Source organism: Camelus bactrianus, chromosome 16 (genome assembly GCF_048773025.1).
Source record: "Camelus bactrianus isolate YW-2024 breed Bactrian camel chromosome 16, ASM4877302v1, whole genome shotgun sequence".
Classification (NCBI taxonomy): Eukaryota; Metazoa; Chordata; class Mammalia; order Artiodactyla; family Camelidae; genus Camelus; species Camelus bactrianus.
Genome location: NC_133554.1, coordinates 12,322,045 through 12,335,710, shown reverse-complemented (window position 1 = coordinate 12,335,710; position 13,666 = coordinate 12,322,045). Strand labels below are relative to the sequence as shown.

At 39.4% G+C, this 13,666-nt stretch overlaps 1 protein-coding gene across 9 annotated transcripts in view; it reads right to left on the bottom strand.

The window, feature by feature from the left end:
• ACACA (acetyl-CoA carboxylase alpha) overlaps positions 1-13,666 on the bottom strand; it is a 255,754-nt gene that overhangs the window by 120,179 nt on the left and 121,909 nt on the right. For all 9 annotated transcript variants that reach the window (XM_074342606.1, XM_074342604.1, XM_074342609.1 and 6 more), the window contains 5 exons: positions 11,156-11,280; positions 4,424-4,537; positions 3,153-3,266; positions 2,027-2,116; positions 326-444 (listed from right to left, as the gene is read on the bottom strand). In XM_074342606.1, the coding sequence (XP_074198707.1) occupies positions 326-444; positions 2,027-2,116; positions 3,153-3,266; positions 4,424-4,537; positions 11,156-11,280 (562 nt within the window). The remainder of the gene's footprint in view (positions 1-325; positions 445-2,026; positions 2,117-3,152; positions 3,267-4,423; positions 4,538-11,155; positions 11,281-13,666) is intronic.

The window sequence follows — 13,666 nt, the reverse complement described above, 5'->3', positions numbered from 1 at the left end:
GTAAAATTCTACTAAATTCTTCCTAACTTTAAAAAAAAAGAAAAGAACTGTTTCTTCAAGTGATAGAATACAAACGAAAATGAATGGCGTAATCCTAAACTTCCATCTTAATTAGACCATATTTTATCTCTCCAGCTCGAAAAAAAAATAATAAAAGAAGTGGACACCAAGAGGTTCTTCTCCCATGTTTTAAACGTGTTCAATTTCTGCTCTATATTTCTAGTTAAAAAAGACCCCACATAGAATAGCCGTACACATTACTCCGCCCTTAACTCTCCCGACAGAGTTCTGGTTGGCTTAGGTGCACGTACCAGCTCAGACTCACCTGTTTGGGTGGGATGTGGGCAGCATGAACTGGAATTCCACCACGCAGGTGTTGTCCTTAAGCTGGCGGTGTTGTACACTGTTAAGTTCATAGGCAATATAAGCCCTTCGAACATACACCTGGTTAAAAAGTAATCCTCAGTAAACACATTTTAAAAACAGAAACTAAGGAATGATTAGCCCAGGAAGAAGTCTTGAAAAGAGGTATCTGATGCAGAAGAAGGCAGTCTGTGGTGACAGAAGTCCCAAGGCCCTATACATACATACCTTGCTTTAATTAATAAAGCTGGAGTCTTAAAACTATAACCATGACTATAAATGGAAACAAAACTAGTCTGCCTCTGCCGGACACCTCTAGGTGTGCTATAAATATAAACCCTTTACACTAACCTAACTAAGTTTTTGATTGTTAACAAAAGAGAGCAAACAGAACCATGACTATTAACTCATTAAGCATGATCATTTCAACAGAAGATTACAGCAAACAACGTGAAAAATGAGAAGTGCTGATTCTGGGCCACCTGATCAGTGAAGACAAAAGACAGAAACAACTAAAGTACAGTCTAACTCTCTTACATCTTATATCTTTGTTTTGTTTTCCCACTGCAACAAATCAATTTTAGACTGTTTATATCCCCCAAGCCCGAGGCAAAATTAGGAAGGCATAATTTGATATATAACATCTCAAATACACTAATTTGACTCAAGAGTCAAAGAAAAGCAACAGGGTGCATCTCAGGAAAAACCATCAGTCCAACCTCACGCACTTCACAGCCAGTTTGTCATGCGCATAAAACGCAACGTGGGATTCTATCAGCATGTGAGGTACGTAAGGACACTTCACACCAAATGGCACGAAAGCACTGTAGAACACTTCGATATTTTCAAATTTTGGTATCTACTGAGTGGGATACATTACACTCCACCCACAGAATACACATAAAAAGTAATACAGAAGAGCCTGCAGAAGACTAGTGATGTCATATCACATAAAGTCATCAACACTCCTTCTCCTCATCTTCAAGAAACATCTGCTTGGCAACTTTGCAGCCGTATTTGGGGCCTGCAGTTTTTGAGCTTAATGAGGTAGGGAGCTGTAGTGGAAAGAGAGAAGTCTTTGAGTCACACTGACCTGGGTTCAAATGCAAACTCCTCCACTTATTATCCACATGAATTTGGATAAGTCACTTAACCTCCCAGAGTCTCATCACTTTCTTCTACTTTGTGAAGTAATTGTAAGATTAAATGAGAAAATAAAGCATTTAAAACGCAGTTCATTAAATGCTATTACTTTCTTTCTCAGGCTGAAATAGTTCGTAAGAACTGCTTGACAATTCAGAGTATAACTAAAATCCGTTTTATTTCACCCAAATCCAAAATAGTATTGTCCTGACCAGCCACATATTTTCTCACAGGGAATGCTGATGATTATGAAATGGAAGAATTCAAATATCTGGAAAATAGAGGCTATTGAAAAATGCTGGCAGTTACTTTCCTGGGACTGGAGACCAGAAACTGGAGATTAGTTCAGTTGACACACTTGAGTAAAGCAAGACCATAGTTAAGCACTATGGAAAAGACTCTACTCTCAAGAAGCAATGTTAAGACCAAAGAAAAAGGACTGGTTAACAATAGCCCAGAGGACAGAAGGAGTCAGCCAGAACCAAGAAAAAGGTCACGTCACATTACCACGAAGGCCTACCTCCAGAGCGGCCATCCTCACCACCTGGTTGCTGTGATAGAAGAAGTTTGGTAGGACATCGAAAATGGATGTTTCAGACAAGATGAGTTTCTGGAAGGTACAAAGATAAGCTTAAACCATTTCATCCAAAAGAGAACAATTCCAATGCACAATGTTTAGCATTTGAAAGCATTCAGTGAAACTTAAGAATTTCGTCTATGGATGTGATGTATGAACTTACCTTCTCTGCCTCAGCTTCTTCAGCTACAAAATGGGGAAAATAATAATACCAATCCTCATGGGGCTGTTGTGAGCATTAGAAGAGTTAATATATGGAAAACTCTTAGAATAATTCATTAACAGTGCACTTAATAGTATGCTAAGTGTTTATGGAGATTATTATTATCCTTTCTGACATATATCTGTAGTCAACTTTTAAAATATTATATCAGTACTCCACTATGGTAAACCATAAATCTGAACCCCAGTTGAAACTGTTTCAACTATAAACCAAATAAGCAAAACCATCCCTCTCCTATCTCTAGGTTCCCCAGAAGGAAATCTGATAGAACACCTGAAGCTTCCCTTAGCTAGATAGAATAATGTCCTTATCTCCCAAGTAGAAAAATAGAAAGCCATCCTTGACAAAATAATGTTGTTTAATAAATAATGGTCAAGGTTCTTTGAATTAGTATTACAATCAGCCAATATTCTTTCATAAAACTGGCTTTGTATAAAGCTTAATAGTAAGTATTAGTATAAAATTAAATGATTGTTATGTAGCTTTGTCTGCAGAAGACTAACAGCTACCTATTGATACATCTGACTCAAATATCAGAAATCAACCAGTGCTGCCACGTATCTCTGTCCTAGAATGCTTTCTAGATAAAAGCACAAGAAGTAAAGACTTCAACAGGACACATCTATCAAGGTAGGCCTACTTGATTTTTACTAAGCCACAATTCCAACAGCATTTTTATGAAAAAAAAATATGTATATATATTAGTAGAAATCATTTGAGAAAGTCAAGGTATAAAATGTCATTACACAGAAAATCAAAATTGATTGATGGGTTACTTAATTACACTATGCTTGGGAAGAAAGGAGACAAGAGTGCAGAGTGGTAGAAAAGGGCTATAATGTATACCTGCAGGTTCTCAATGCAAAACTGATGTCCATACATGTCAATAGCTGATAGGAAGATAGACTCTACTTGGTTATGGCGAAGCTCATATGATGGCAAATGGGAGGCAATAAGAACCTAGAGTGAGAGCAAAATAAGAGGCATAAGTTCCTGAGGGAGTGATTATTCTAGGCTCCTATTAGGCAGCTCTGATACAAAAGCAATAAATATAAATCTGTAAGTGCTGGCATCAAAGATAAAACAGAGACCAAGTGAAACAACTTCTAGGTCCTGTAACATGAAGCCAGCACCACCAAATACTGCATCTCAGTTGACTCTCACCACGATCTGCGTTGTGAGCAATTTCCCATGGGGGACCAGCGGGGTGGGGAGGGAGAGAAAACAGCTTCAATCAAGTTCCATCAGTGCATGTGATTTACCATTGCGAAGCTGCTAGTCCTGGGGACTGCATGACTAGCTGTTAATTGGGAATCAGGTCTGGCAGGGAGCAGCTGTGGGGAAGGTGGATGCAGCAGAGCTAGGCTTCTGCAACTCCGAAGCAGAAAGACTAGCAAAAGCTGCTCTGACAGCCCCCAGGTACTCAGCACCAAGGAGAAGGCATCAGGATGTAACACCAATGCATCTGAGGGGCAGGGAGAGCGAGAGCAGTGTCACAAACAAACAGGGACACGGTAGGACCTGAATACCCTCAGCAGGTCACTGAGAGGTTCAATAACTTTGAGTAATTCAGTGACATGGATCCAATTGTAGAGAAAGCAGAAGGTCAGTGAACAGCTTCAAATGCAGCTTCCTTGTCAGTGCCCATGCGCTGGGACACAAAGGGAGTGCCAACTCCTGGCTTCCCCGCTGAAACCTTTTGGAATGGAAATGAAGACTATGGGGTGAAACTAACTGGACTGCTCTGGGGTGGTTCTGATGGCTAGCGCCTCAGATTCATTATCTTTTTGCTTTCCACGCTTGATTTTTTTCCCTATACACTTAAGAGTTTTCACCCGCTTCTAAGCTGCCTTTGGGAAATAAGAAATATTAAGTCTATTGCCTTCTCTTAGTTTCCTTTCCTCCACATGACCCTGGTTTACTAGGAAGGGTAGGGAATGATAACAGGATTTTATAATGGGGAGAGGGTTCCTATTTTAAAGAAACTCGATGCTAATCTTTTCTCTTTAAAAAACATATGCCACGTGAGAACATCTGTTCTGAGGGCAGTGAGACGTAACTAGAAAATTGCGTGACCTTTGTAAGGTGATGGAGAGACAGCCCACGTGTGCCCTCACCTGGCGTGCTCGGAGCGCCACTTTAGCGTTGGTGGTCTTACTGAGTTGAGTTAGCTCCGTGAGGATATTCAGCAGCTCGTCAGTGAGAGTAGGGTCCCGGCCACACAACTGATCCTAACGGTTAATGTGACAAGGAATATACGCATCCACGTTAGAAAGAACTGAGGTGGAGAGAACTTTGCAATGGGAAAGGGAATAAAAAAGTAAGCACAGCCGGATTAACAAGATGCATTTACCTGAAACAGCGTGGTAAAGAGATCCCAGAACAAGTAGCAGCCAAGGAGAAGCCCAAACCCTCATTCACATTCAAAATTCCTAATGTATTTCTTTACAAATCAACACTATACTTTAAATATGCAGAAGAAATCATCAGAGACCATTAAAAGGGGTCAAGGGATTCTGAGTAAGAAGTAACAGATGATGCCTCAATGTTTTAAGACATTTAAATAACACAGGGACTAAAAACCTTCCCTGTTCCCTCTCCCACTTTTGGAAAGAAGGCAGAAAGAGGCAAAAGGAACCACTCCTGGTGGTTTCCATTCCACAAACCAAATGTTCAGTATCCCAGGAGGGTGCAAAACAGAAACATAAGCACAAATTATTCATTTATAAAACACACACTAAATAAAAACATCATCTCTTACTCTGACAATTCTATACCCTAAATCATTTATCTTCTTGCTGTACCAAGAATTCCACGATACCTAAACACGGTGAATCCTTAGATGGATTAGAGGGGAAAAAAACCAAGCTCCCATTATAAAATCCATGATTTAATTCAGTATTGGGTCCTTTGTTTCCAAAAAATTTAAAAATTTTAAGAAAAAAATCTACCATATTTTGAGAAAAACATTCTTTCTCCAATGGAATATCAGTTTATTACCTAAATTAATCCATTGTCCATGTAATTTTCATCTAAGCTGGAAAAAACCACAGATGCAGTTTTTATAAATGTCTGCCCTTTTTGCAATTTACAGAGCTATCTATAATAGTAGTTCTTAATACCACACCACATAAAATATACACATGGAGGTAAAGTCCCCTCTACTTGGAGTTTGAAATATTTGCCTTTATATTTCAGTGGATTTTTATTCTTCCCCCCATCATCAAACAGGACAACTAGACTGTCTTTCTGGTTGAAAGACATCCAGATCTCAAAAGGTTTCCTATTGCTGCCTTTTAATCTTTCCCTTTCCTTGATTACCAGCCTTTTTCTTGAAGAATCTCCATTTCATCTCTAACCTTCCCCATCTCAAGGATACTCCTTACAGTCCTTTACCACAGCAGTACAAACAAAAGTGTGGGACTTTTGGCTTTGGGAGTAGATGTGCGTTTCCCTGAACACTTTTTTCTACAACCCCTTACTACCTTCCACATTGCAGGGTAAATAGTTTTGGAGTACTCGACACCAGCATGCTGGAAAGACGGCTTCTCAAACATTTTAAAGCAGAGAATACTTTCTGGTTCCCCAATCTACCAACCACAGGTCTGCTCCAACTGTCCAGAACCGTAAACCACAGGATGGGATTTATAGTGAAGGAAGTGCAAGTAATGTTTTCACCTGTTTAACGCAGAGGAGTCACTCATTTGGGAAGAAGAAAGACTGCTATAAAGTGACTATAAATCCAGGGTTCGGTTGAGCATGTAGTCACAGACTGGACGGCCTGCAACTCCTATCCCAGGGCACAAAAGCAAAGAGCAGGGAGAAAACACAACTAAATCTCATCTTTTGTTGAGAACTAATGAGCAACACAGAATCTCAGGGGAATGTATAAAGTCATCAGCAACAAGACCATGACAAGACAGAAGAATAGAAAGGTAACAGTGGGTTAGGAAACCAAGATAACTTTTTCCTACCTAAGTCCCTCTTTACCTAATGCTCCTAATAGAGAAAACATAGTCCTTTCGAGGTACTTGTTTCAATCATCAGGGTGACCCACTGTAAGGTCCAAAAGCCTCAGATGTCCCAGGTAACAGAACCCAGAGACTCTTCAAGTAGCCAGACCAAAGTCTCAACATTAACAACAAAAGCCAACATGACAAAATAAGATCAGAAGCCACCTCCCCAACTTATATCAGATTTGATATGCACTGGTTTTCCATGAAAGAAAATCCGGGTTTTCCTTTTGGTATTAAACTAAACTAAGTAAATAAAAATGGAGTTTTCATCTTGCCTAACTACAGACCACATTCTAACTTAAAAAAAAAAAAAAAAAAGACAAAACTACTGTATAAAAAGTTTTTTATTTCATCCTTCCACTATGAGAGAAAGAGGGTAGAGAAGCTTGTTTTCTGTAAGAGAAGTGAACTATGGCAATTAGAAAAAATAATAGGGAAGTAATTATTCATTCACGATCACCAACTGACAATTTTCCTGGGCTCCTTGTGATAAAGTACAGAAAGCAGATCTTTCTTGGATGTGAAACAGAAAACATAGTCTGAATAAATCACTACTTCCATTAGTTTACCCTAACTTGGAAATTTTCCATTCAAGTATCTTCTCCATTGTCATCATTAGTACTTAGGGAAAAAATTTCAATAGAAATTATACATAGAGTGACCTTCTCAACACTCTCTTATCCTTGACTTGGACACAATGTTCAGGTCCTGAAAGAGACCACCAGGGATGGAAGATGATTCTGTTCATGAGAACTACCCATCCTAAGATACAAACATCCAAAAGGAAGCTTATGGCCCTCTAGCCTACAGACAGATGTCCTTTGGGCAACCAGACAGCCCAATGTCACCATCTAATCCTGGTGAACATTTTCAAACAGTAACATTAAATGGTGACTATCTCAGTATGTCTCTCCTCAATGTATAGACGTGGGTTCATTTAATGAGCTTAATTCCTGATTTGGGGGTTACTTGTATAAATCTGCAAGCCAAAGTGAAAATTATTTAATCATGTTAAGACTGGCACCACACAGTTATATCTTGTTTTCATTCTTAACCTGGATGGCAGCTAACCACATGGAATATTTCAGATTTGCAGAAACGTAATAAGGATGCTTAAGTGCCAAAACTATAGCCACTGTTGTGAAGCTGATGGCCAGAAGAGCCCAGTATAGTCCAACTTGATCTTAGCATCCTCAGATTTAGAGGCAATTCAAAATGAAAAGAATGTGACCTAATGTATAATGTTCTCAAGACAGTAAGTACTGTTCAGCTGGGTGAGGCACTAATCCCAATATCAAAAATGGACTGGTAGCTTTTCCAGTCACAACTAGACTTTTTGATATTCCAAACTTGGGACAGGTTTAACAAGAAATGTTAATATCGCCCTTATTCAGTAAACTTGGGTTCCTGGAGAAAGACTTTTCCCCTTTATTTACACATTGGACAAAATTATTTGCAGTTATGTTGAAAGGAGGAAGGAAAGCTGCTGATCAGCATTTTATTTATTTATTTATTTGATTTTTTTTTTCCAGCATTTTAAATGCTTCCTGTCTAAACCAAATCAGAGGCTCACAGGCATGGCGTTACTCCTGAGGAAGCTTGGATGACATCACGTTCATGCGGACCATACCAGAAACAAGATAAAAGTAGTGAGGGGAAGACTACTCAGAACCAAGGCGGCTATAGGATATGTACTTTGTCATCCAGACAGCTAGAAGGACATTGATACTTTTTATTGGTACAAAACTGCTTAATTTGGCCAAAGAGTCCTTTAAATGTCGCTAAGTAAACATAAACAACAATCTAAGCTTTCTCCTAAAAGATTAACTTTAGAAGAGATAAGAAGAAATAAGAAGCACTTTCAAAAAATAAACTTCCTGTTAGTCTTACAGACTTTTCTATGTGGCACAATGTTCCTCTAAATGGACAAGACCTGACAGGACTTTAGCATTTTATTTGCTATTTTGCTCCTAGATACAGTGAAAGATTAGAAGAAATTTGCTAAAGAGTCCTTGAGGCAAGTTATACTAATACCTGAAGGGGAGGAAAGTTTCCTCGGAGCAGCCAATATTCTGTTACAGTGATTCACAGAGTCTGATTTTCTTGATTCCCTCCAGGTTCACAAGCCCCAGAAATCATCATCTAGTTCAGCAAAGCACGCCTTCGACAGCCCTACTTCTGGAAAGCATGGATTGGAATGCTGGGCACATAGCCATCAATCAGGGAGCCAAGGTAATCAAAGGAAGGGGAACCAGCAGAGAGAACGCTAGCTGGAGGAACCAAACGTACCACGTCCCGGTGATATCTGCAAAAGACACAGGCTTACAGAAAGAGTAATCCAAACAACTAAAATGGCTTTTACCAGCTACCACCATCAACACAGATGGGGGGGGGGGGGACCTGACCATTGCCAAAGAAGGCAGATCAGAAAGGAGCACTTTTTCAGCTTCGTCCCTGCTCCACGAGCCACTATAGCTGGCTCTCTCAGCTCAATCATATCAGTTAACTTCTTGATTTCCAAATCTCTAAGAAGAGGTGAAAACAACTGATATTTCAAATGAAATTTAATGATATAAAAGCCTACAGATGTTTACCGAGTTTTGTTTTGTTTTTTAAAGATAAATGTGAAATGCCAAAATAAAGAAAAGGACAAATCCATCTTTCTGGTTCACATCTTCAACCTTCCTCCACCTCCTCTCCCTCCTCCCCCTCCCCTTCCTCTCCCCCACTCTCTCCTCTCCTCCGCTCCTCCCAGTCCTATTCATCCAAACCCAAACACTAACAAACAGCTCTTTTCTCCAAAGAGCTCAGCCTGCTGGAAAGAAAGTTTGGGTACTATCCACGCAGGTAAGAAGCAATCAGGATGACAAGGTGGGGGAAAAAGGAGCAGCAGCAAGCCAGAGTCCCATTGGCTTCTGCCTGTCCTGACTGGCAAAAGCAGAAAGCAGAGCCTCAAACCAGTTCTCTGACAGGGCCCGACGCCTCTGCAGCACCCCCCGTGTAATTACACACTTGAGTGACTGGACTCTGAAGAAAATTGAAGGCCTGAGCTCCGAACAGCTGCCATTTTCTCTCTCCATCACACCAGCGTGATTACTTGAGAAATGAACAGCCCCGGCTCAAAGCTACTCCAGAATTCTCAGAGGAAATATGGCTCCGTGTTCCAATAATGAGATTCTTAAGGCAAGCGTTACTTACAATCACTCCGCAAAAGGAGCGAGCCGAGCCCCTATATCTTACAAATTAGAATTTAAGAAACCCAGCGACAGTCTTGGACGATCATTACTCTTCTGCTGCTCCAAGGATTCTGGGCTTTGGTCTATTTTTAGCACAGAAAACTGTTAAATCCTTAAAAAGGTAATCATAATAAAAGGAAAACTCACCATAATTAGCTTCCTAAAAAGGCAAATTCTAACCTATTTTCGGTCCAAACTGACAGATTCTTCCACACCCTCTTCATTACCCTTTTCTGCCAGAAAGTCTTGGCTTTATCCAAATGAGAATTAGAAAGCTTTGTATTAAAATTTAAGGAAAAAAATCTAATTAGTCAGAGATTTAATTCCATTTTGATTGAGAAAAAAATAAAATCAGCAAGTTGCCATAGACAATATCACTTCTTTGCCAAAACCTGTCACTTGGGGAAGTTGAAATATTACATTGTGCTGATTTTTTTTCCCTTTCAAATGCATCTTCTGGTTTATCCAATATCTAGCCATTCAGGGTAGCAAAGGCAATGAACTCTCCCTGTGATTACGTATTTCTAAAAGTGGCTATTCTACAAAACGTTTTATCCTCAAGAGTTAACCAGCTGGACAGATAACTGAACGAGTGGCACTGCTGCTAACCAGAGATGTGAGATAGACAGTTTCCCTTCATTCTGAACCATGAACTAAAAAATAGCAGTGGAGATTTATAGTTTTTTTCCTCCAAGAAGGAAAAACAGGATTAAGGTACCAAGAATGCCAATGCCACAAAGGGACAAGAAAGAAAACCACAGGAGTGAAAAGGTACTGTGGTGTCTAAAAAAGACAAACACGCAGCAGCAAGACAATTAACTGCTCGTGGGATGGGGGCCTCTACGAATAGTCCTGTTGTCCTGACTTCCAGAATTAACTCAGCCAGAAAAACCCAGGAGGGGAGAACTTACAAATCATCTTTAAAAATCCTGAAGCCCACAAAAATTCTACCCATTGTCAAACGTCCATCAGTGCTATTCAGGGACGAGTCTCACCCCTCATTCCCACCTTCTCCTGACCCTCACATCACTAGGTAACGCGGACAAAAGCATCTACCAATGCAATAATCTGAGCTTGGATGTCCACGTAAATAAAACAGAAAGGGACCGAAGAAGATGACAGAATAAATTTAAATTTCTGTGGTTGGGAGGGAACAGTATTAGATTTCTAATAGTTGGGGGTTTTTTTTGTTTGTTTTTAAGTTCTGGACATGAGCGTCATTGCTGACATTCATGGAATTAACAAGAGTTTATAACGGAAAAGCACATTGGTCGGATAAGACTAAATTGTAAAGTTACTGTTATGAATAACAACAGGAATGAGGAAACACAGGGCATCTCTCAGTAGAGACAAGAGATTGGAGCTCCTGTGTAAGATTATACACATAATTGGCAGAACAATCCTTTCCTGACTAGAGCAGGTTCCTTCAGGTCAAGGACAAAGACGGATGTGAGAAATTGTTAATCCACAACCTGAGCCCCACTCATCCCACAATTACAAAAGACAGGAGCTTTTCCTCTGACCACAGCCATGAGAAGGAGAAATGCTTTTTTCATATCATCAACCATCCTTATGGGTTCAGAAAAATGGTACTCACAATGAGCATTGTGACCAGAAGATTCTTCTTGGTGACTTGAGCGTGAGAGAAGATGTAGTTCAGCACAGTGTTCATGTCACTCTTGTTCTCCTCCCGAAGGGTGAACACGCATTTGTCATAGTGACCTGCAAGCAGCAAAAAGAACTGGTCCTCACTCATGTATGAATGTTCACGTTTACATGCTATTTGTGTGTTTTTTAAAGTCTGTAATTCACCTGATAAGTAGTGAGAAGAAACAAGACATTTCTTGGATGGATTTGTATAGAATTGGCAGTGTGGTTTAGTCACAGCAACACTGGACTAGGAGTCAAGCAATCTGGTATAACCTAGGGCTCAAAGTCCAGCTTTGTTAACCAATTTACTATGTGCTCCCGGGCAAATCACTTTCTCTCTCTCAGCTTTATTTTCATTAAAAAAATGTTTTTAGAGGTGGAGGGAGGGTATGTCTTAGAGACTGAGGGGTTGGGGATAACCCCAACCTTCTACCCTTACTCTAAATTTTCTTATTTACCTTCCTGGAATGATCTCCTTAGAAGAGAGGGTTTGGCTGCTTAAAAAGAAATGTCAATACCATTAAACCCAATGATCTTTAAAGTCTACCCCAGCTAGAGATTCTGGTTCCATGTTGGACTCTCTGGCCATGTTTCACCCTAACTAGAAGGAACAGTTTTAACTCAAAAATAAAACACACTTATCAATATCCACAAGAAAGATGGCTGCCACCTTTAGAATCAACACCCACCCCCCCCCGCCCCCATTAGTCCATGAAACAGCTAAGCAATGCCTAGGAATTCCAAACCCAAATCAAAGCATTGATCAAGCAGAACCTTGCATTAAGTCAAAACGCCTGCAGGGAGAGCACAGCTATGTATATTTTCACTGGCCTTTCATAAGGCCACAAGAGGCAGCTTAGTTCCAGCTAGCAGAGCTATGCTTTGCAACAGAAGCATAAGCTTCAGGTATACTGTAGTGACATCTACAATGGGATATAAGTAATACCCAGTTATTCAGAAAACAGCTCACCTCAGAATTAAATTCCCAAGTAAAGGAGAATTAGTGTTTGAATAGTCTCAAGGGTCAGAATTTTACGAAATAATGAAAATACCAAAGGATAATCACTTTGGTTCAGATTCCATGTCAAGTTACAAACCAGAACAGTGGCATTCAAACTGCATTACTATGGATTCCTAGAACACCGAGTACAATCAACCAAAGCAACTGTGCTTTTATGTTTTAAATATTAGAGATTAATGTAAGATTTTTTTTCAAAGTGAAGCTACGTTTAAAAAACAGTGAACTATAATATTTAGAGAACTGCCAATTGCATAAAAGACCTACTTAGAATAAAATGGAAGCTGTTTAAAAATTGGTTGTCCTAAGCAACATGTAGGACATACACGTTTCTCCCAACCAAGATTTAGCTTTGAAGTGACAACAGAAATATATCTTGGTAATTAGTTACCAAGGGCCAATTACTAGGGCCAGGGGAGATAAGAATATTTACTCAGGGGAGAGGCAGTGGAGACACTAAACAGAAAGTAAGGAATGCTTCCAAGTGCCTCTTTTTAAAAACTTTTTCTTGTGAAAGACACATACAGAAGAATAAACACCCATGTAACTACCATTTTCTGTCTTAACAGAACATTTTTAGAATCTTTCAAGCATCCTTTGTGCTCCTCCTCAAAAACAACCCTATGCTGAATTTTATCTTAATCATTCTTTGTGTTTTCTTTACATTTATCACAAACGTACATAGTTTCATTTTTCCTGTTTTCAACCTGATAACAATGGAATTTTTGCGTTTGGATCCTTCTATAACCTGTTTCTTTCCCTCACCATTATGCTTTTGAGATTCATCCTTTTGCTCACATGTGTCTCTTGGTTCATCCATTTTCACTGCTGTAGAGTAATCCATTGTAGGAACATACTAGAATCCAATTATCTATTCTACTTGTGTATATTTGGATTGTTTCCAGTCTTTTTCACTGTTAATGAATAATGCTGCTACAAACAGTCCTGTGTATGTCTCCTAACAGACATATGTATCGGTTTCTCTAGAGTGCATTATCTAAGAGTGAAATTGCTCGGTTGAAGAGTACAAATAAGTTCATTTCCATTAGGTATTGACAAACCATTTTCCAAGTGGTTATACCAATCTGAACTTCTACTTACAGAAGCAGTGGAAGGAGATGATGGGATTTTTTTAAATTTTGGTCAATCTCACTGTGGTTTTGGTTCACATCTCTCCAATTGGTATTCGTTCACATTTCTCTAATTAGTAATGAGATTGAACATCTTTTTATCAGTGGGTGGATCATTTGTGCTTCCTTTTCTGTGCATTACCTTTTTGTATCTTTTGCCCATTTTTCTACTAGGTTGTCTTTTACTTATTGATTCATAGCTGTTCTCTACAGATTCTAGACACTAATCCTTTGTTAGCTGTTATGTTTCGTAAATACCTTCCTTCCACCTTGCGTCATATTTTCAGTCTCCTTACAGTATCTTTTCGTG